General features: G+C 48.4%; 1 protein-coding gene across 3 annotated transcripts in view; it reads right to left on the bottom strand.

Moving 5' to 3' along the window:
* The window catches only part of LOC127932073 (protein phosphatase 1 regulatory subunit 1A-like), a 74,172-nt gene that overhangs the window by 10,789 nt on the left and 38,052 nt on the right, over nucleotides 1–25,331 (bottom strand). For all 3 annotated transcript variants that reach the window (XM_052526388.1, XM_052526389.1, XM_052526390.1), the window contains 2 exons: nucleotides 18,530–18,592; nucleotides 8,885–9,052 (listed from right to left, as the gene is read on the bottom strand). In XM_052526388.1, the coding sequence (XP_052382348.1) occupies nucleotides 8,885–9,052; nucleotides 18,530–18,592 (231 nt within the window). The remainder of the gene's footprint in view (nucleotides 1–8,884; nucleotides 9,053–18,529; nucleotides 18,593–25,331) is intronic.

Genomic DNA, 25,331 nt, shown 5'->3' with positions numbered 1-25,331 from the left:
CACACACATCAGGGACAACTCTATCTAGTAGATCTGACTCCATCCAGACACAGCAGGGACAACTCTATCTAGTAGATCTGACTCCATCCAGACACAGCAGGGACAACTCTATATAGTAGATCGGACTCCATCCAGACACAGCAGGGACAACTCTATATAGTAGATCGGACTCCATCCAGACACAGCAGGGACAACTCTATCTAGTAGATCTGACTCCATCCAGACACATCAGGGACAACTCTATCTAGTAGATGTGACTCCATCCAGACACAGCAGGGACAACTCTATCTAGTAGATCTGACTCCATCCAGACACAGCAGAGACAACTCTATCCAGTAGATCTGACTCCATCCAGACACAGCAGGGACAACTCTATATAGTAGATGTGACTCCATCCAGACACACACACATCAGGGACAACTCTATCTAGTAGATCTGACTCCATCCAGACACATCAGGGACAACTCTATCTAGTAGATGTGACTCCATCCAGACACATCAGGGACAACTCTATCTAGTAGATCTGACTCCATCCAGACACAGCAGGGACAACTCTATCTAGTAGATGTGACTCCATCCAGACACAGCAGGGACAACTCTATCTAGTAGATCTGACTCCATCCAGACACATCAGGGACAACTCTATCTAGTAGATCTGACTCCATCCAGACACATCAGGGACAACGCTATATAGTAGATGTGACTCCATCCAGACACACACACATCAGGGACAACTCTATCTAGTAGATCTGACTCCATCCAGACACAGCAGGGACAACTCTATCTAGTAGATCTGACTCCATCCAGACACATCAGGGACAACTCTATCTAGTAGATGTGACTCCATCCAGACACAGCAGGGACAACTCTATCTAGTAGATCTGACTCCATCCAGACACATCAGGGACAACTCTATCTAGTAGATGTGACTCCATCCAGACACATCAGGGACAACTCTATCTAGTAGATGTGACTCCATCCAGACACAGCAGGGACAACTCTATCTAGTAGATCTGACTCCATCCAGACACATCAGGGACAACTCTATCTAGTAGATCTGACTCCATCCAGACACAGCAGGGACAACTCTATCTAGTAGATGTGACTCCATCCAGACACAGCAGGGACAACTCTATCTAGTAGATCTGACTCCATCCAGACACATCAGGGACAACTCTATCTAGTAGATGTGACTCCATCCAGACACAGCAGGGACAACTCTATCTAGTAGATCTGACTCCATCCAGACACATCAGGGACAACTCTATCTAGTAGATCTGACTCCATCCAGACACATCAGGGACAACTCTATCTAGTAGATCTGACTCCATCCAGACACAGCAGGGACAACTCTATATAGTAGATGTGACTCCATCCAGACACACACACATCAGGGACAACTCTATCTAGTAGATCTGACTCCATCCAGACACAGCAGGGACAACTCTATCTAGTAGATCTGACTCCATCCAGACACAGCAGGGACAACTCTATATAGTAGATCGGACTCCATCCAGACACAGCAGGGACAACTCTATATAGTAGATCGGACTCCATCCAGACACAGCAGGGACAACTCTATCTAGTAGATCTGACTCCATCCAGACACATCAGGGACAACTCTATCTAGTAGATGTGACTCCATCCAGACACAGCAGGGACAACTCTATCTAGTAGATCTGACTCCATCCAGACACAGCAGAGACAACTCTATCCAGTAGATCTGACTCCATCCAGACACAGCAGGGACAACTCTATATAGTAGATGTGACTCCATCCAGACACACACACACACATCAGGGACAACTCTATCTAGTAGATCTGACTCCATCCAGACACATCAGGGACAACTCTATCTAGTAGATGTGACTCCATCCAGACACATCAGGGACAACTCTATCTAGTAGATCTGACTCCATCCAGACACAGCAGGGACAACTCTATCTAGTAGATGTGACTCCATCCAGACACAGCAGGGACAACTCTATCTAGTAGATCTGACTCCATCCAGACACATCAGGGACAACTCTATCTAGTAGATCTGACTCCATCCAGACACATCAGGGACAACGCTATATAGTAGATGTGACTCCATCCAGACACACACACATCAGGGACAACTCTATCTAGTAGATCTGACTCCATCCAGACACAGCAGGGACAACTCTATCTAGTAGATCTGACTCCATCCAGACACATCAGGGACAACTCTATCTAGTAGATGTGACTCCATCCAGACACAGCAGGGACAACTCTATCTAGTAGATCTGACTCCATCCAGACACATCAGGGACAACTCTATCTAGTAGATGTGACTCCATCCAGACACATCAGGGACAACTCTATCTAGTAGATGTGACTCCATCCAGACACAGCAGGGACAACTCTATCTAGTAGATCTGACTCCATCCAGACACATCAGGGACAACTCTATCTAGTAGATCTGACTCCATCCAGACACAGCAGGGACAACTCTATCTAGTAGATGTGACTCCATCCAGACACAGCAGGGACAACTCTATCTAGTAGATCTGACTCCATCCAGACACATCAGGGACAACTCTATCTAGTAGATGTGACTCCATCCAGACACAGCAGGGACAACTCTATCTAGTAGATCTGACTCCATCCAGACACATCAGGGACAACTCTATCTAGTAGATGTGACTCCATCCAGACACATCAGGGACAACTCTATCTAGTAGATGTGACTCCATCCAGACACAGCAGGGACAACTCTATCTAGTAGATCTGACTCCATCCAGACACATCAGGGACAACTCTATCTAGTAGATCTGACTCCATCCAGACACAGCAGGGACAACTCTATCTAGTAGATGTGACTCCATCCAGACACAGCAGGGACAACTCTATCTAGTAGATCTGACTCCATCCAGACACATCAGGGACAACTCTATCTAGTAGATCTGACTCCATCCAGACACATCAGGGACAACTCTATCTAGTAGATCTGACTCCATCCAGACACAGCAGGGACAACTCTATATAGTAGATGTGACTCCATCCAGACACACACACATCAGGGACAACTCTATCTAGTAGATCTGACTCCATCCAGACACAGCAGGGACAACTCTATCTAGTAGATCTGACTCCATCCAGACACAGCAGGGACAACTCTATATAGTAGATCGGACTCCATCCAGACACAGCAGGGACAACTCTATATAATAGATCGGACTCCATCCAGACACAGCAGGGACAACTCTATCTAGTAGATCTGACTCCATCCAGACACATCAGGGACAACTCTATCTAGTAGATGTGACTCCATCCAGACACAGCAGGGACAACTCTATCTAGTAGATCTGACTCCATCCAGACACAGCAGAGACAACTCTATCCAGTAGATCTGACTCCATCCAGACACAGCAGGGACAACTCTATATAGTAGATGTGACTCCATCCAGACACACACACATCAGGGACAACTCTATCTAGTAGATCTGACTCCATCCAGACACATCAGGGACAACTCTATCTAGTAGATGTGACTCCATCCAGACACATCAGGGACAACTCTATCTAGTAGATCTGACTCCATCCAGACACAGCAGGGACAACTCTATCTAGTAGATGTGACTCCATCCAGACACAGCAGGGACAACTCTATCTAGTAGATCTGACTCCATCCAGACACATCAGGGACAACTCTATCTAGTAGATCTGACTCCATCCAGACACATCAGGGACAACTCTATCTAGTAGATCTGACTCCATCCAGACACAGCAGGGACAACTCTATATAGTAGATGTGACTCCATCCAGACACACACACATCAGGGACAACTCTATCTAGTAGATCTGACTCCATCCAGACACAGCAGGGACAACTCTATCTAGTAGATCTGACTCCATCCAGACACAGCAGGGACAACTCTATATAGTAGATCGGACTCCATCCAGACACAGCAGGGACAACTCTATATAGTAGATCGGACTCCATCCAGACACAGCAGGGACAACTCTATCTAGTAGATCTGACTCCATCCAGACACAACTCTATCTAGTAGATGTGACTCCATCCAGACACAGCAGGGACAACTCTATCTAGTAGATCTGACTCCATCCAGACACAGCAGGGACAACTCTATATAGTAGATGTGACTCCATCCAGACACACACACATCAGGGACAACTCTATCTAGTAGATCTGACTCCATCCAGACACAGCAGAGACAACTCTATCCAGTAGATCTGACTCCATCCAGACACAGCAGGGACAACTCTATCTAGTAGATCTGACTCCATCCAGACACATCAGGGACAACTCTATCTAGTAGATGTGACTCCATCCAGACACAGCAGGGACAACTCTATCTAGTAGATCTGACTCCATCCAGACACATCAGGGACAACTCTATCTAGTAGATGTGACTCCATCCAGACACATCAGGGACAACTCTATCTAGTAGATCTGACTCCATCCAGACACAGCAGGGACAACTCTATCTAGTAGATGTGACTCCATCCAGACACAGCAGGGACAACTCTATCTAGTAGATCTGACTCCATCCAGACACATCAGGGACAACTCTATGTAGTAGATCTGACTCCATCCAGACACAGCAGGGACAACTCTATCTAGTAGATCTGACTCCATCCAGACACAGCAGGGACAACTCTATATAGTAGATCGGACTCCATCCAGACACAGCAGGGACAACTCTATATAGTAGATCGGACTCCATCCAGACACAGCAGGGACAACTCTATCTAGTAGATCTGACTCCATCCAGACACATCAGGGACAACTCTATATAGTAGATAGGACTCCATCCAGACACAGCAGGGACAACTCTATCTAGTAGATCTGACTCCATCCAGACACATCAGGGACAACTCTATCTAGTAGATGTGACTCCATCCAGACACAGCAGGGACAACTCTATCTAGTAGATCTGACTCCATCCAGACACAGCAGAGACAACTCTATCCAGTAGATCTGACTCCATCCAGACACAGCAGGGACAACTCTATATAGTAGATGTGACTCCATCCAGACACACACACATCAGGGACAACTCTATCTAGTAGATCTGACTCCATCCAGACACATCAGGGACAACTCTATCTAGTAGATGTGACTCCATCCAGACACATCAGGGACAACTCTATCTAGTAGATCTGACTCCATCCAGACACAGCAGGGACAACTCTATCTAGTAGATGTGACTCCATCCAGACACAGCAGGGACAACTCTATCTAGTAGATCTGACTCCATCCAGACACATCAGGGACAACTCTATCTAGTAGATCTGACTCCATCCAGACACATCAGGGACAACTCTATCTAGTAGATCTGACTCCATCCAGACACAGCAGGGACAACTCTATATAGTAGATGTGACTCCATCCAGACACACACACATCAGGGACAACTCTATCTAGTAGATCTGACTCCATCCAGACACAGCAGGGACAACTCTATCTAGTAGATCTGACTCCATCCAGACACAGCAGGGACAACTCTATATAGTAGATCGGACTCCATCCAGACACAGCAGGGACAACTCTATATAGTAGATCGGACTCCATCCAGACACAGCAGGGACAACTCTATCTAGTAGATCTGACTCCATCCAGACACATCAGGGACAACTCTATCTAGTAGATGTGACTCCATCCAGACACAGCAGGGACAACTCTATCTAGTAGATCTGACTCCATCCAGACACAGCAGGGACAACTCTATATAGTAGATGTGACTCCATCCAGACACACACACATCAGGGACAACTCTATCTAGTAGATCTGACTCCATCCAGACACAGCAGAGACAACTCTATCCAGTAGATCTGACTCCATCCAGACACAGCAGGGACAACTCTATCTAGTAGATCTGACTCCATCCAGACACATCAGGGACAACTCTATCTAGTAGATGTGACTCCATCCAGACACAGCAGGGACAACTCTATCTAGTAGATCTGACTCCATCCAGACACATCAGGGACAACTCTATCTAGTAGATGTGACTCCATCCAGACACATCAGGGACAACTCTATCTAGTAGATCTGACTCCATCCAGACACAGCAGGGACAACTCTATCTAGTAGATGTGACTCCATCCAGACACAGCAGGGACAACTCTATCTAGTAGATCTGACTCCATCCAGACACATCAGGGACAACTCTATCTAGTAGATCTGACTCCATCCAGACACAGCAGGGACAACTCTATCTAGTAGATCTGACTCCATCCAGACACAGCAGGGACAACTCTATATAGTAGATCGGACTCCATCCAGACACAGCAGGGACAACTCTATATAGTAGATCGGACTCCATCCAGACACAGCAGGGACAACTCTATCTAGTAGATCTGACTCCATCCAGACACATCAGGGACAACTCTATCTAGTAGATGTGACTCCATCCAGACACAGCAGGGACAACTCTATCTAGTAGATCTGACTCCATCCAGACACAGCAGGGACAACTCTATATAGTAGATGTGACTCCATCCAGACACACACACATCAGGGACAACTCTATCTAGTAGATCTGACTCCATCCAGACACAGCAGAGACAACTCTATCCAGTAGATCTGACTCCATCCAGACACAGCAGGGACAACGCTATATAGTAGATGTGACTCCATCCAGACACACACACATCAGGGACAACTCTATCTAGTAGATCTGACTCCATCCAGACACATCAGGGACAACTCTATCTAGTAGATCTGACTCCATCCAGACACATCAGGGACAACTCTATCTAGTAGATCTGACTCCATCCAGACACAGCAGGGACAACTCTATATAGTAGATGTGACTCCATCCAGACACAGCAGGGACAACTCTATCTAGTAGATCTGACTCCATCCAGACACATCAGGGACAACTCTATCTAGTAGATCTGACTCCATCCAGACACATCAGGGACAACTCTATCTAGTAGATCTGACTCCATCCAGACACAGCAGGGACAACTCTATATAGTAGATGTGACTCCATCCAGACACACACATCAGGGACAACTCTATCTAGTAGATCTGACTCCATCCAGACACAGCAGGGACAACTCTATCTAGTAGATCTGACTCCATCCAGACACAGCAGGGACAACTCTATATAGTAGATCGGACTCCATCCAGACACAGCAGGGACAACTCTATATAGTAGATCGGACTCCATCCAGACACAGCAGGGACAACTCTATCTAGTAGATCTGACTCCATCCAGACACATCAGGGACAACTCTATCTAGTAGATGTGACTCCATCCAGACACAGCAGGGACAACTCTATCTAGTAGATCTGACTCCATCCAGACACAGCAGGGACAACTCTATATAGTAGATGTGACTCCATCCAGACACACACACATCAGGGACAACTCTATCTAGTAGATCTGACTCCATCCAGACACAGCAGAGACAACTCTATCCAGTAGATCTGACTCCATCCAGACACAGCAGGGACAACTCTATCTAGTAGATCTGACTCCATCCAGACACATCAGGGACAACTCTATCTAGTAGATGTGACTCCATCCAGACACAGCAGGGACAACTCTATCTAGTAGATCTGACTCCATCCAGACACATCAGGGACAACTCTATCTAGTAGATGTGACTCCATCCAGACACATCAGGGACAACTCTATCTAGTAGATCTGACTCCATCCAGACACAGCAGGGACAACTCTATCTAGTAGATGTGACTCCATCCAGACACAGCAGGGACAACTCTATCTAGTAGATCTGACTCCATCCAGACACATCAGGGACAACTCTATCTAGTAGATCTGACTCCATCCAGACACATCAGGGACAACTCTATCTAGTAGATCTGACTCCATCCAGACACAGCAGGGACAACTCTATATAGTAGATGTGACTCCATCCAGACACACACACATCAGGGACAACTCTATCTAGTAGATCTGACTCCATCCAGACACAGCAGGGACAACTCTATCTAGTAGATCTGACTCCATCCAGACACAGCAGGGACAACTCTATATAGTAGATCGGACTCCATCCAGACACAGCAGGGACAACTCTATATAGTAGATCGGACTCCATCCAGACACAGCAGGGACAACTCTATCTAGTAGATCTGACTCCATCCAGACACATCAGGGACAACTCTATCTAGTAGATGTGACTCCATCCAGACACAGCAGGGACAACTCTATATAGTAGATCTGACTCCATCCAGACACAGACACATCAGGGAAAACTCAAGGTTATTTTTACTGCTGAATTTAATTAAAGCAGTTGGCAAGGGCAGGCAGGAGGTGAGCACTGTTGCCAGGACTGCATTTAATTTCCCCATTTATTACCTACCTTTTACTCTCTCTACCCACTATGTCTATCTCCCTATATCTCTCTCCCATCTTTCCCTATATCTCTCTCCCTATCTCTCTATATCTCTCTGTCCCTATCTTTCCCTATCTCTCTCTCCCTATATTTCCCTATCTCTCTCTCCCTATATTTCCCTATCTCTCTCTCCCTATCTCTCTCTCGCTGTCTTTCCCTATCTCTCTCTCCCTATATTTCCCTATCTCTCTCTCCCTATCTCTCTCTCGCTGTCTTTCCCTATCTCTCTCTCCCTATATTTCCCTATCTCTCTCCCTATCTATCCCTATCTTTCCTTATCTCTCTCTCCCTATCTTTCCCTATATCTCTCTCCCTATCTTTCCCTATATCTCTTTCCCTATCTTTCCCTATATCTCTCTCCCTATCTCTCTATATCTCTCTCTCCCTATCTTTCCCTATTTTTCCTTATATCTCTCTCCCTATCTCTCCCTATCTCTCTATATCTCTCTCTCCCTATCTTTCCCTATTTTTCCCTATCTCTCTCTCCCTATCTTTCCTTATATCTCTCCCTTTATTCCTCCTTCCTTACCCTCCATCTGGCAGCGCGGCTTCTCGAGGGCCTCTGCAGTGACCTTGTCCTCGGTTCCCCAGGCCTCCTCGTCCTCCGGTAGCTCCAGCTCCTCCTCCTCCTCCCCGTTGGGCAGAGCGTCCGGGCTGGGTCTGTCGGACAGACAGCTCTCTGAGGAACACTCATCACCTGGAATAATATCATATACTCTCATCTTCTACACCTATATATTGTGTTATATATATAGAGCTTGTGAAAACACATTTCTGTGCAATCAATCATTCAGTGAAACGTATTTCAGAAATTAGGTACAGTTACAAGAATGACACTTGTTATAGCCTGGGTTGTCCTGCACACAACGAGCCGCGTTCTCAAATTGTGAAGAAGATTAGGCAAGGAACACACACACACAGCTGAATGCACTCATGACTCTGTTCTATGTGCATCCACATTTGTGTTTGCCTGAAGTGGTTTTTAGAAAGGCTAAACACTCTGAGGTTGTATTTTATAACTTAGCTAGCCATATTGGTAATAGAATAATCTTTCAAATGATGCCCACCTGACCCAGATTGTGATTTACGCTGAGTGTACAAAACATTAACAACACTTTACTAATATTAAGTTGAACGTTCCCTTTCTCCCTCAGAACAGCCTCAATTCATCAGGACGTGGACTCTACAAGGTGTCAGAACAGCCTCAATTCATCAGGACATGGACTCTACAAGGTGTCAGAACAGTCTCAATTCATCAGGACATGGACTCTACAAGGTGTCAGAACAGCCTCAATTCATCAGGACATGGACTCTACAAGGTGTCAGAACAGCCTCAATTCATCAGGACATGGACTCTACAAGGTGTCAGAACAGCCTCAATTCATGAGGACGTGGACTCTACAAGGTGTCAGAACAGCCTCAATTCATCAGGACATGGACTCTACAAGGTGTCAGAACAGCCTCAATTCATGAGGACGTGGACTCTACAAGGTGTCAGAACAGCCTCAATTCATGAGGACGTGGACTCTACAAGGTGTCAGAACAGCCTCAATTCATCAGGACGTGGACCCTACAAGGTGTCAGAACAGTCTCAATTCATCAGGATGTGGACTCTACAAGGTGTCAGAACAGCCTCAATTCATCAGGACATGGACTCTACAAGGTGTCAGAACAGCCTCAATTCATCAGGACATGGACTCTACAAGGTGTCAGAACAGCCTCAATTCATCAGGACATGGACTCTACAAGGTGTCAGAACAGCCTCAATTCATCAGGACATGGACTCTACAAGGTGTCAGAACAGCCTCAATTCATCAGGACATGGACTCTACAAGGTGTCAGAACAGCCTCAATTCATCAGGACGTGGACTCTACAAGGTGTCAGAACAGCCTCAATTCATCAGGACATGGACTCTACAAGGTGTCAGAACAGCCTCAATTCATCAGGACATGGACTCTACAAGGTGTCAGAACAGCCTCAATTCATCAGGACATGGACTCTACAAGGTGTCAGAACAGCCTCAATTCATGAGGACGTGGACTCTACAAGGTGTCAGAACAGCCTCAATTCATCAGGACATGGACTCTACAAGGTGTCAGAACAGCCTCAATTCATCAGGACATGGACTCTACAAGGTGTCAGAACAGCCTCAATTCATCAGGACATGGACTCTACAAGGTGTCAGAACAGTCTCAATTCATCAGGACATGGACTCTACAAGGTGTCAGAACAGCCTCAATTCATCAGGACATGGACTCTACAAGGTGTCAGAACAGCCTCAATTCATGAGGACATGGACTCTACAAGGTGTCAGAACAGCCTCAATTCATCAGGACATGGACTCTACAAGGTGTCAGAACAGTCTCAATTCATCAGGACATGGACTCTACAAGGTGTCAGAACAGTCTCAATTCATGAGGACATGGACTCTACAAGGTGTCAGAACAGCCTCAATTCATCAGGACATGGACTCTACAAGGTGTCAGAACAGCCTCAATTCATCAGGACATGGACTCTACATGGTGTCAGAACAGTCTCAATTCATGAGGACATGGACTCTACAAGGTGTCAGAACAGCCTCAATTCATCAGGACGTGGACTCTACAAGGTGTCAGAACAGTCTCAATTCATCAGGACATGGACTCTACAAGGTGTCAGAACAGCCTCAATTCATGAGGACGTGGACTCTACAAGGTGTCAGAACAGCCTCAATTCATCAGGACATGGACTCTACAAGGTGTCAGAACAGTCTCAATTCATCAGGACGTGGACTCTACAAGGTGTCAGAACAGTCTCAATTCATCAGGACATGGACTCTACAAGGTGTCAGAACAGTCTCAATTCATCAGGACATGGACTCTACAAGGTGTCAGAACAGCCTCAATTCATCAGGACATGGACTCTACAAGGTGTCAGAACAGTCTCAATTCATGAGGACATGGACTCTACAAGGTGTCAGAACAGCCTCAATTCATCAGGACATGGACTCTACAAGGTGTCAGAACAGCCTCAATTCATCAGGACATGGACTCTACATGGTGTCAGAACAGTCTCAATTCATGAGGACATGGACTCTACAAGGTGTCAGAACAGCCTCAATTCATCAGGACGTGGACTCTACAAGGTGTCAGAACAGTCTCAATTCATCAGGACATGGACTCTACAAGGTGTCAGAACAGCCTCAATTCATGAGGACGTGGACTCTACAAGGTGTCAGAACAGCCTCAATTCATCAGGACATGGACTCTACAAGGTGTCAGAACAGTCTCAATTCATCAGGACGTGGACTCTACAAGGTGTCAGAACAGTCTCAATTCATCAGGACATGGACTCTACAAGGTGTCAGAACAGTCTCAATTCATCAGGACATGGACTCTACAAGGTGTCAGAACAGCCTCAATTCATCAGGACATGGACTCTACAAGGTGTCAGAACAGTCTCAATTCATCAGGACATGGACTCTACAAGGTATCAGAACAGCCTCAATTCATCAGGACATGGACTCTACAAGGTGTCAGAACAGTCTCAATTCATCAGGACATGGACTCTACAAGGTGTCAGAACAGCCTCAATTCATCAGGACATGGACTCTACAAGGTGTCAGAACAGTCTCAATTCATCAGGACATGGACTCTACAAGGTGTCAGAACAGCCTCAATTCATGAGGACGTGGACTCTACAAGGTGTCAGAACAGCCTCAATTCATCAGGACATGGACTCTACAAGGTGTCAGAACAGCCTCAATTCATCAGGACATGGACTCTACAAGGTGTCAGAACAGCCTCAATTAATCAGGACATGGACTCTACAAGGTGTCAGAACAGCCTCAATTCATCAGGACATGGACTCTACAAGGTATCAGAACAACCTCAATTCATCAGGACGTGGACTCTACAAGGTGTCAGAACAGTCTCAATTCATCAGGACATGGACTCTACAAGGTGTCAGAACAGCCTCAATTCATCAGGACATGGACTCTACAAGGTGTCAGAACAGCCTCAATTCATCAGGACGTGGACTCTACAAGGTGTCAGAACAGCCTCAATTCATCAGGACGTGGACTCTACAAGGTGTCAGATCAGCCTCAATTCATCAGGACGTGGACTCTACAAGGTGTCAGAACAGCCTCAATTCATCAGGACGTGGACTCTACAAGGTGTCAGAACAGCCTCAATTCATCAGGACATGGACTCTACAAGGTGTCAGAACAGCCTCAATTCATCAGGACATGGACTCCACAAGGTGTCAGAACAGCCTCAATTCATCAGGACATGGACTCTACAAGGTGTCAGAACAGCCTCAATTCATCAGGACATGGACTCTACAAGGTGTCAGAACAGCCTCAATTCATCAGGACATGGACTCTACAAGGTGTCAGAACAGCCTCAATTCATGAGGACATGGACTCCACAAGGTGTCAGAACAGTCTCAATTCATCAGGACATGGACTCTACAAGGTGTCAGAACAGTCTCAATTCATCAGGACGTGGACTCTACAAGGTGTCAGAACAGCCTCAATTCATCAGGACGTGGACTCTACAAGGTGTCAGAACAGCCTCAATTCATCAGGACGTGGACTCTACAAGGTGTCAGAACAGCCTCAATTCATCAGGACATGGACTCTACAAGGTGTCAGAACAGCCTCAATTCATCAGGACATGGACTCTACAAGGTGTCAGAACAGCCTCAATTCATCAGGACATGGACTCTACAAGGTGTCAGAACAGCCTCAATTCATCAGGACATGGACTCTACAAGGTGTCAGAACAGCCTCAATTCATCAGGACATGGACTCTACAAGGTGTCAGAACAGCCTCAATTCATCAGGACGTGGACTCTACAAGGTGTCAGAACAGCCTCAATTCATCAGGACATGGACTCTACAAGGTGTCAGAACAGCCTCAATTCATCAGGACATGGACTCTACAAGGTGTCAGAACAGCCTCAATTCATCAGGACATGGACTCTACAAGGTGTCAGAACAGCCTCAATTCATCAGGACATGGACTCTACAAGGTGTCAGAACAGCCTCAATTCATCAGGACATGGACTCCACAAGGTGTCAGAACAGCCTCAATTCATCAGGACATGGACTCTACAAGGTGTCAGAACAGTCTCAATTAATCAGGACGTGGACTCTACAAGGTGTCAGAACAGCCTCAATTCATCAGGACGTGGACTCTACAAGGTGTCAGAACAGTCTCAATTCATCAGGACATGGACTCTACAAGGTGTCAGAACAGCCTCAATTCATCAGGACATGGACTCTACAAGGTGTCAGAACAGCCTCAATTCATCAGGACGTGGACTCTACAAGGTGTCAGAACAGCCTCAATTCATCAGGACGTGGACTCTACAAGGTGTCAGATCAGCCTCAATTCATCAGGACGTGGACTCTACAAGGTGTCAGAACAGCCTCAATTCATCAGGACGTGGACTCTACAAGGTGTCAGAACAGCCTCAATTCATCAGGACATGGACTCTACAAGGTGTCAGAACAGCCTCAATTCATCAGGACATGGACTCCACAAGGTGTCAGAACAGCCTCAATTCATCAGGACATGGACTCTACAAGGTGTCAGAACAGCCTCAATTCATCAGGACATGGACTCTACAAGGTGTCAGAACAGCCTCAATTCATCAGGACATGGACTCTACAAGGTGTCAGAACAGCCTCAATTCATGAGGACATGGACTCCACAAGGTGTCAGAACAGTCTCAATTCATCAGGACATGGACTCTACAAGGTGTCAGAACAGTCTCAATTCATCAGGACGTGGACTCTACAAGGTGTCAGAACAGCCTCAATTCATCAGGACGTGGACTCTACAAGGTGTCAGAACAGCCTCAATTCATCAGGACGTGGACTCTACAAGGTGTCAGAACAGCCTCAATTCATCAGGACATGGACTCTACAAGGTGTCAGAACAGCCTCAATTCATCAGGACATGGACTCTACAAGGTGTCAGAACAGCCTCAATTCATCAGGACATGGACTCTACAAGGTGTCAGAACAGCCTCAATTCATCAGGACATGGACTCTACAAGGTGTCAGAACAGCCTCAATTCATCAGGACATGGACTCTACAAGGTGTCAGAACAGCCTCAATTCATCAGGACGTGGACTCTACAAGGTGTCAGAACAGCCTCAATTCATCAGGACATGGACTCTACAAGGTGTCAGAACAGCCTCAATTCATCAGGACATGGACTCTACAAGGTGTCAGAACAGCCTCAATTCATCAGGACATGGACTCTACAAGGTGTCAGAACAGCCTCAATTCATCAGGACATGGACTCTACAAGGTGTCAGAACAGCCTCAATTCATCAGGACATGGACTCCACAAGGTGTCAGAACAGCCTCAATTCATCAGGACATGGACTCTACAAGGTGTCAGAACAGTCTCAATTCATCAGGACGTGGACTCTACAAGGTGTCAGAACAGCCTCAATTCATCAGGACGTGGACTCTACAAGGTGTCAGAACAGCCTCAATTCATCAGGACATGGACTCTACAAGGTGTCAGAACAGCCTCAATTCATCAGGACATGGACTCTACAAGGTGTCAGAACAGCCTCAATTCATCAGGACATGGACTCTACAAGGTGTCAGAACAGCCTCAATTCATCAGGACATGGACTCTACAAGGTGTCAGAACAGTCTCAATTCATCAGGACATGGACTCTACAAGGTGTCAGAACAGTCTCAATTCATCAGGACATGGACTCTACAAGGTGTCAGAACAGTCTCAATTCATCAGGACATGGACTCTACAAGGTGTCAGAACAGTCTCAATTCATCAGGACATGGACTCTACAAGGTGTCAGAACAGCCTCAATTCATCAGGACATGGACTCTACAAGGTGTCAGAACAGTCTCAATTCATCAGGACATGGACTCTACAAGGTGTCAGAACAGTCTCAATTCATCAGGACATGGACTCTACAAGGTGTCAGAACAGCCTCAATTCATCAGGACATGGACTCTACAAGGTGTCAGAACAGTCTCAATTCATCAGGACATGGACTCTACAAGGTGTCAGAACAGCCTCAATTCATCAGGACGTGGACTCTACAAAGTGTCAGAACAGCCTCAATTCATCAGGACATGGACTCTACAAGGTGTCAGAACAGCCTCAATTCATCAGGACATGGACTCTACAAGGTGTCAGAACAGTCTCAATTCATCAGGACGTGGACTCTACAAGGTGTCAGAACAGCCTCAATTCATCAGGACATGGACTCTACAAGGTGTCAGAACAGCCTCAATTCATCAGGACATGGACTCTACAAGGTGTCAGAACAGCCTCAATTCATCAGGACATGGACTCTACAAGGTATCAGAACAACCTCAATTCATCAGGACATGGACTCTACAAGGTGTCAGAACAGTCTCAATTCATCAGGACATGGACTCTACAAGGTATCAGAACAGCCTCAATTCATCAGGACATGGACTCTACAAGGTATCAGAACAGCCTCAATTCATCAGGACGTGGACTCTACAAGGTGTCAGAACAGCCTCAATTCATCAGGACATGGACTCTACAAGGTGTCAGAACAGCCTCAATTCATCAGGACATGGACTCTACAAGGTGTCAGAACAGCCTCAATTCATCAGGACATGGACTCTACAAGGTGTCAGAACAGCCTCAATTCATCAGGACGTGGACTCTACAAGGTGTCAGAACAGCCTCAATTCATCAGGACGTGGACTCTACAAGGTGTCAGAACAGCCTCAATTCATCAGGACATGGACTCTACAAGGTGTCAGAACAGCCTCAATTCATCAGGACGTGGACTCTACAAGGTGTCAGAACAGCCTCAATTCATCAGGACGTGGACTCTACAAGGTGTCAGAACAGCCTCAATTCATCAGGACGTGGACTCTACAAGGTGTCAGAACAGCCTCAATTCATCAGGACATGGACTCTACAAGGTGTCAGAACAGCCTCAATTCATCAGGACATGGACTCACAAGGTGTCAGAACAGCCTCAATTCATCAGGACATGGACTCTACAAGGTGTCAGAACAGCCTCAATTCATCAGGACATGGACTCTACAAGGTGTCAGAACAGCCTCAATTCATCAGGACATGGACTCTACAAGGTGTCAGAACAGCCTCAATTCATGAGGACATGGACTCCACAAGGTGTCAGAACAGTCTCAATTCATCAGGACATGGACTCTACAAGGTGTCAGAACAGTCTCAATTCATCAGGACGTGGACTCTACAAGGTGTCAGAACAGCCTCAATTCATCAGGACGTGGACTCTACAAGGTGTCAGAACAGCCTCAATTCATCAGGACGTGGACTCTACAAGGTGTCAGAACAGCCTCAATTCATCAGGACGTGGACTCTACAAGGTGTCAGAACAGCCTCAATTCATCAGGACGTGGACTCTACAAGGTGTCAGAACAGCCTCAATTCATCAGGACATGGACTCTACAAGGTGTCAGAACAGCCTCAATTCATCAGGACATGGACTCTACAAGGTGTCAGAACAGCCTCAATTCATGAGGACATGGACTCCACAAGGTGTCAGAACAGTCTCAATTCATCAGGACATGGACTCTACAAGGTGTCAGAACAGTCTCAATTCATCAGGACATGGACTCTACAAGGTGTCAGAACAGCCTCAATTCATCAGGACGTGGACTCTACAAGGTGTCAGAACAGCCTCAATTCATCAGGACGTGGACTCTACAAGGTGTCAGAACAGCCTCAATTCATCAGGACATGGACTCTACAAGGTGTCAGAACAGCCTCAATTCATCAGGACATGGACTCTACAAGGTGTCAGAACAGCCTCAATTCATCAGGACATGGACTCTACAAGGTGTCAGAACAGCCTCAATTCATCAGGACATGGACTCTACAAGGTGTCAGAACAGCCTCAATTCATGAGGACATGGACTCTACAAGGTGTCAGAACAGCCTCAATTCATCAGGACATGGACTCTACAAGGTGTCAGAACAGTCTCAATTCATCAGGACATGGACTCTACAAGGTGTCAGAACAGTCTCAATTCATCAGGACATGGACTCTACAAGGTGTCAGAACAGTCTCAATTCACCAGGACATGGACTCTACAAGGTGTCAGAACAGCCTCAATTCATCAGGACATGGACTCTACAAGGTGTCAGAACAGTCTCAATTCATCAGGACATGGACTCTACAAGGTGTCAGAACAGTCTCAATTCACCAGGACATGGACTCTACAAGGTGTCAGAACAGTCTCAATTCATCAGGACATGGACTCTACAAGGTCTCAGAACAGTCTCAATTCATCAGGACATGGACTCTACAAGGTGTCAGAACAGTCTCAATTCATCAGGACATGGACTCTACAAGGTGTCAGAACAGCCTCAATTCATCAGGACATGTACTCTACAAGGTGTCAGAACAGCCTCAATTCATCAGGACATGGACTCTACAAGGTGTCAGAACAGCCTCAATTCATCAGGACATGGACTCCACAAGGTGTCAGAACAGTCTCAATTCATCAGGACATGGACTCTACAAGGTGTCAGAACAGCCTCAATTCATCAGGACGTGGACTCTACAAGGTGTCAGAACAGCCTCAATTCATCAGGACATGGACTCTACAAGGTGTCAGAACAGCCTCAATTCATCAGGACATGGACTCTACAAGGTGTCAGAACAGCCTCAATTCATCAGGACGTGGACTCTACAAGGTGTCAGAACAGCCTCAATTCATCAGGACGTGGACTCTACAAGGTGTCAGAACAGCCTCAATTCATCAGGACGTGGACTCTACAAGGTGTCAGAACAGCCTCAATTCATCAGGACATGGACTCTACAAGGTGTTGAAACAGGGATGCTGGCCCATGTTGACTCCAATGCTTCCCACAGTTGTGTCAAGTTGGCTGGATGTCCTTTGGGTGGTTAGACCATTCTTGATACACATGGGAAAAACCCAGCAGCGTTGCAGTTCTTGACATACTCAAACCCATGTGCCTGACAACTACTACCATACCCAGTTCAAAGGCACGTAAAGATTTCCACAAGTGTAAGGAGGAGTGTATAAGGGGTTACAAAACAGTAATGAAGCCTAACCCCCCTAAAGAGCAAGTAATGCATAAAGGGAGGCACATTGGCCAGGGAAAAGAAAAAGGAAAGGAACCTAGGAAACAATGTCCTCTCACCTCCACCCTGCTGCTGCTGCTGCTGCTGTTGATACAGGTGGTGGTCGACCATGAACTGTAACTCTGGAGGGAGGGAGGGAGGGAGGGAGGGAGGGAGGAGGGAGGGAGGGAGGGAGGGAGGGAGGGAGGGAGGGAGGGAGGGAGGAGGGAGGGAGGAGAGAGAGAGAGAGAGAGAGAGAGAGAGAGAGAGAGAGAGAGAGAGAGAGAGAGAGAGGGAGAGAGGGAGAGAGAGGAGAGAGAGAGGGAGAGAGAGAGGAGAGAGAGAGAGAGAGAGAGAGAGAGAGAGAGACAGAGAGAGAGAGAGAGAGGGAGAGAGAGAGAGAGAGAGAGAGAGAGAGAGAGAGAGAGAGAGAGAGAGAGAGAGAGAGAGAGTGTCAAAGTCAACAAATCATGTGTCAGAGTTCTAATTAAAGGTATAATGAAGTCCTAACACGGTTCGATAGGTGAAGGGCATCATCAGTCCTTTTCATTACTCTAATCAACCAGCCTTCTTAACTACACTCATTACAGTCCAAGCTGCTTGCAGTGAGTGACTCATCCCATGTTATGGTGTGTGGGAGGATGAGTGACTCATCCCATGTTATGGTGTGTGGGAGGATGAGTGACTCGCCCCATGTTATGGTGTGTGGGAGGATGAGTGACTCATCCCATGTTATGGTGTGTGTGAGGATGAGTGACTCGCCCCATGTTATGGTGTGTGGGAGGATGAGTGACTCATCCCATGTTATGGTGTGTGGGAGGATGAGTGACTCGCCCCATGTTATGGTGTGTGGGAGGATGAGTGACTCATCCCATGTTATGGTGTGTGGGAGGATGAGTGACTCGCCCCATGTTATGGTGTGTGGGAGGATGAGTGACTCATCCCATGTTATGGTGTGTGGGAGGATGAGTGACTCGCCCCATGTTATGGTGTGTGGGAGGATGAGTGACTCGCCCCATGTTATGGTGTGTGGGAGGATGAGTGACTCATCCCATGTTATGGTGTGTGTGAGGATGAGTGACTCGCCCCATGTTATGGTGTGTGGGAGGATGAGTGACTCGCCCCATGTTATGGTGTGTGGGAGGATGAGTGACTCGCCCCATGTTATGGTGTGTGGGAGGATGAGTGACTCATCCCATGTTATGGTGTGTGTGAGGATGAGTGACTCGCCCCATGTTATGGTGTGTGGGAGGATGAGTGCCCCATGTTATGGTGTGTGTGGGAGGATGAGTGACTCGCCCCATGTTATGGTGTGTGGGAGGATGAGTGACTCGCCCCATGTTATGGTGTGTGGGAGGATGAGTGACTCGCCCCATGTTACGGTGTGTGGGAGGATGAGTGACTCGCCCCATGTTATGGTGTGTGGGAGGATGAGTGACTCGCCCCATGTTATGGTGTGTGGGAGGATGAGTGACTCGCCCCATGTTACGGTGTGTGGGAGGATGAGTGACTCGCCCCATGTTATGGTGTGTGGGAGGATGAGTGACTCGCCCCATGTTACGGTGTGTGGGAGGATGAGTGACTCGCCCCATGTTATGGTGTGTGGGAGGATGAGTGACTCGCCCCATGTTATGGTGTGTGGGAGGATGAGTGACTCGCCCCATGTTATGGTGTGTGGGAGGATGAGTGACTCGCCCCATGTTATGGTGTGTGGGAGGATGAGTGACTCGCCCCATGTTATGGTGTGTGGGAGGATGAGTGACTCGCCCCATGTTATGGTGTGTGGGAGGATGAGTGACTCGCCCCATGTTATGGTGTGTGGGAGGATGAGTGACTCGCCCCATGTTATGGTGTGTGGGAGGATGAGTGACTCGCCCCATGTTATGGTGTGTGGGAGGATGAGTGACTCGCCCCATGTTATGGTGTGTGGGAGGATGAGTGACTCGCCCCATGTTATGGTGTGTGGGAGGATGAGTGACTCGCCCCATGTTATGGTGTGTGGGAGGATGAGTGACTCGCCCCATGTTATGGTGTGTGGGAGGATGAGTGACTCGCCCCATGTTATGGTGTGTGGGAGGATGAGTGACTCGCCCCATGTTATGGTGTGTGGGAGGATGAGTGACTCGCCCCATGTTATGGTGTGTGGGAGGATGAGTGACTCGCCCCATGTTATGGTGTGTGGGAGGATGAGTGACTCGCCCCATGTTATGGTGTGTGGGAGGATGAGTGACTCGCCCCATGTTATGGTGTGTGGGAGGATGAGTGACTCGCCCCATGTTATGGTGTGTGGGAGGATGAGTGACTCGCCCCATGTTATGGTGTGTGGGAGGATGAGTGACTCGCCCCATGTTATGGTGTGTGGGAGGATGAGTGACTCGCCCCATGTTATGGTGTGTGGGAGGATGAGTGACTCGCCCCATGTTATGGTGTGTGGGAGGATGAGTGACTCGCCCCATGTTATGGTGTGTGGGAGGATGAGTGACTCGCCCCATGTTACGGTGTGTGGGAGGATGAGTGACTCGCCCCATGTTATGGTGTGTGGGAGGATGAGTGACTCGCCCCATGTTATGGTGTGTGGGAGGATGAGTGACTCGCCCCATGTTATGGTGTGTGGGAGGATGAGTGATCGCCCCATGTTATGGTGTGTGGGAGGATGAGTGACTCGCCCCATGTTATGGTGTGTGGGAGGATGAGTGACTCACCCCATGTTATGGTGTGTGGGAGGATGAGTGACTCGCCCCATGTTATGGTGTTATGGTGACTCGCCCCATGTTATGGTGTGGGGAGGATGAGTGACTCGCCCCATGTTATGGTGTGTGGGAGGATGAGTGACTCGCCCCATGTTATGGTGTGTGGGAGGATGAGTGACTCGCCCCATGTTATGGTGTGTGGGAGGATGAGTGACTCGCCCCATGTTATGGTGTGTGGGAGGATGAGTGACTCGCCCCATGTTATGGTGTGTGGGAGGATGAGTGACTCGCCCCATGTTATGGTGTGTGGGAGGATGAGTGACTCGCCCCATGTTACGGTGTGTGGGAGGATGAGTGACTCGCCCCATGTTATGGTGTGTGGGAGGATGAGTGACTCGCCCCATGTTATGGTGTGTGGGAGGATGAGTGACTCGCCCCATGTTATGGTGTGTGGGAGGATGAGTGACTCGCCCCATGTTATGGTGTGTGGGAGGATGAGTGACTCGCCCCATGTTATGTGTGGGGTGGTGGGAGGATGGGAGGATGACTGCCCCATGTTATGGTGTGTGGGAGGATGAGTGACTCGCCCCATGTTATGGTGTGTGGGAGGATGAGTGACTCGCCCCATGTTATGGTGTGTGGGAGGATGAGTGACTCGCCCCATGTTATGGTGTGTGGGAGGATGAGTGACTCGCCCCATGTTATGGTGTGTGGGAGGATGAGTGACTCGCCCCATGTTATGGTGTGTGGGAGGATGAGTGACTCGCCCCATGTTATGGTGTGTGGGAGGATGAGTGACTCGCCCCATGTTATGGTGTGTGGGTGGATGAGTGACTCGCCCCATGTTATGGTGTGTGGGTGGATGAGTGACTCGCCCCATGTTATGGTGTGTGGGAGGATGAGTGACTCATCCCATGTTATGGTGTGTGGGAGGATGAGTGACTCGCCCCATGTTATGGTGTGTGGGTGGATGAGTGACTCGCCCCATGTTATGGTGTGTGGGAGGATGAGTGACTCGCCCCATGTTATGGTGTGTGGGAGGATGAGTGACTCGCCCCATGTTATGGTGTGTGGGAGGATGAGTGACTCGCCCCATGTTATGGTGTGTGGGAGGATGAGTGACTCGCCCCATGTTATGGTGTGTGGGAGGATGAGTGACTCGCCCCATGTTATGGTGTGTGGGAGGATGAGTGACTCGCCCCATGTTATGGTGTGTGGGAGGATGAGTGACTCGCCCCATGTTACGGTGTGTGGGAGGATGAGTGACTCGCCCCATGTTATGGTGTGTGGGAGGATGAGTGACTCGCCCCATGTTATGGTGTGTGGGAGGATGAGTGACTCGCCCCATGTTATGGTGTGTGGGAGGATGAGTGACTCGCCCCATGTTATGGTGTGTGGGAGGATGAGTGACTCGCCCCATGTTATGGTGTGTGGGTGGATGAGTGACTCGCCCCATGTTATGGTGTGTGGGTGGATGAGTGACTCGCCCCATGTTATGGTGTGTGGGCGGATGAGTGACTCATCCCATGTTATGGTGTGTGGGAGGATGAGTGACTCGCCCCATGTTATGGTGTGTGGGAGGATGAGTGACTCGCCCCATGTTATGGTGTGGGAGGATGAGTGACTCGCCCCATGTTATGGTGTGTGGGAGGATGAGTGACTCGCCCCATGTTATGGTGTGTGGGTGGATGAGTGACTCGCCCCATGTTATGGTGTGTGGGAGGATGAGTGACTCGCCCCATGTTATGGTGTGTGGGAGGATGAGTGACTCGCCCCATGTTATGGTGTGTGGGAGGATGAGTGACTCGCCCCATGTTATGGTGTGTGGTGGGAGGATGAGTGACTCGCCCCATGTTATGGTGTGTGGGAGGATGAGTGACTCGCCCCATGTTATGGTGTGTGGGAGGATGAGTGACTCGCCCCATGTTATGGTGTGTGGGAGGATGAGTGACTCGCCCCATGTTATGGTGTGTGGAGGATGAGTGACTCGCCCCATGTTATGGTGTGTGGGAGGATGAGTGACTCGCCCCATGTTATGGTGTGTGTGAGGATGAGTAACTCGCCCCATGTTATGGTGTGTGGGAGGATGAGTGACTCGCCCCATGTTATGGTGTGTGGGAGGATGAGTGACTCGCCCCATGTTATGGTGTGTGGGTGGATGAGTGACTCGCCCCATGTTATGGTGTGGGGGCTGATGAGTGACTCGCCCCATGTTATGGTGTGTGGGTGGATGAGTGACTCGCCCCATGTTATGGTGTGGGGGCGGATGAGTGACTCGCCCCATGTTATGGTGTGTGGGTGGATGAGTGACTCGCCCCATGTTATGGTGTGTGGGCGGATGAGTGACTCGCCCCATGTTACGGTGTGTGGGAGGATGAGTGACTCGCCCCATGTTATGGTGTGTGGGAGGATGAGTGACTCACCCCATGTTATGGTGTGTGGGAGGATGAGTGACTCGCCCCATGTTATGGTGTGTGGGAGGATGAGTGACTCGCCCCATGTTATGGTGTGTGGGAGGATGAGTGACTCGCCCCATGTTATGGTGTGTGGGAGGATGAGTGACTCGCCCCATGTTATGGTGTGTGGGAGGATGAGTGACTCGCCCCATGTTATGGTGTGTGGGAGGATGAGTGACTCGCCCCATGTTATGGTGTGTGGGAGGATGAGTGACTCGCCCCATGTTATGGTGTGTGGGTGGATGAGTGACTCGCCCCATGTTATGGTGTGTGGGAGGATGAGTGACTCACCCCATGTTATGGTGTGTGGGAGGATGAGTGACTCGCCCCATGTTATGGTGTGTGGGAGGATGAGTGACTCGCCCCATGTTATGGTGTGTGGGTGGATGAGTGACTCGCCCCATGTTATGGTGTGTGGGAGGATGAGTGACTCGCCCCATGTTATGGTGTGTGGGAGGATGAGTGTGCCCCATGTTATGGTGTGTGGGAGGATGAGTGACTCGCCCCATGTTATGGTGTGTGGGAGGATGAGTGACTCGCCCCATGTTATGGTGTGTGGGAGGATGAGTGACTCGCCCCATGTTATGGTGTGTGGGAGGATGAGTGACTCGCCCCATGTTATGGTGTGTGGGAGGATGAGTGACTCGCCCCATGTTATGGTGTGTGGGAGGATGAGTGACTCGCCCCATGTTATGGTGTGTGGGAGGATGAGTGACTCGCCCCATGTTATGGTGTGTGGGAGGATGAGTGACTGCCCCATGTTATGGTGTGTGGGAGGATGAGTCTTGGACAGTCTGCCCCATGTTATGGTGTGTGGGAGGATGAGTGACTCGCCCCATGTTATGTGTGGGAGGATGTGTGGGAGGATGAGTGACTCGCCAGTCCCTTCCTCCTCTGCCTGGGAGAGATCTTACCTTTCAGTGGGCGTGGCTCTTAGTCCCTTCCCTTCCTGGAAGATTACGGTGTGTGGGAGGATGAGTGACTCGCCCCATGTTACGGTGTGTGGGCGGATGACGATACGCCGGTATCAAAGAAACTATGAAACTAGTCTTAGAACAAAAGGGTTTCAGAAAAGATTGTTCTGCAGAAGGAGAAGGATATTTTGGTTCCAGTTTAAGGAGTTTTATGTTCCGTTCCTGAGTAGAGTGGGAACTGAATCTGAATATATAACGTGGGTCTTGGACAGTCTCCTCAGAGAAACTATCAGCAGCTACTCCCTTAATTAACGTTACGAAGTTGTATTTTTAGTTAGTCACTCTGAAATGTCCCCTGATGTTGATCCCTGTACGGGGATCACAGCCATAACAGGGCTTTAAAAGGTTCATTTGTGCAACACTGATGAAACAATTCACACGTTTTAGGCAGATTTAACACATTATTACATTGAAGAAAGTCCCATGATTATTGTGGAGCCTGTCTGAAATGACATTATGTTGATGCACACTTGATGTGTCACCTTCTCTACATTTCTAAGCTATATTATCTTACCTTTCATAGTGGGCGTGGCTCTTAGTCCCTTCCTCCTCTGCCTGGGAGAGATCTTACCTTTCATAGTGGGCGTGGCTCTTAGTCCCTTCCTCCTCTGCCTGGGAGAGATCTTACCTTTCATAGTGGGCGTGGCTCTTGCTCCCTTCCTCCTCTGCCTGGGAGAGATCTTACCTTTCATAGTGGGCGTGGCTCTTAGTCCCTTCCTCCTCTGCCTGGGAGAGATCTTACCTTTCATAGTGGGCGTGGCT

The sequence above is a fragment of the Oncorhynchus keta genome, chromosome 10 (assembly GCF_023373465.1).
Source record: "Oncorhynchus keta strain PuntledgeMale-10-30-2019 chromosome 10, Oket_V2, whole genome shotgun sequence".
Lineage (NCBI taxonomy): Eukaryota > Metazoa > Chordata > Actinopteri > Salmoniformes > Salmonidae > Oncorhynchus > Oncorhynchus keta.
This window is presented reverse-complemented; position numbering and strand designations above follow the sequence as displayed.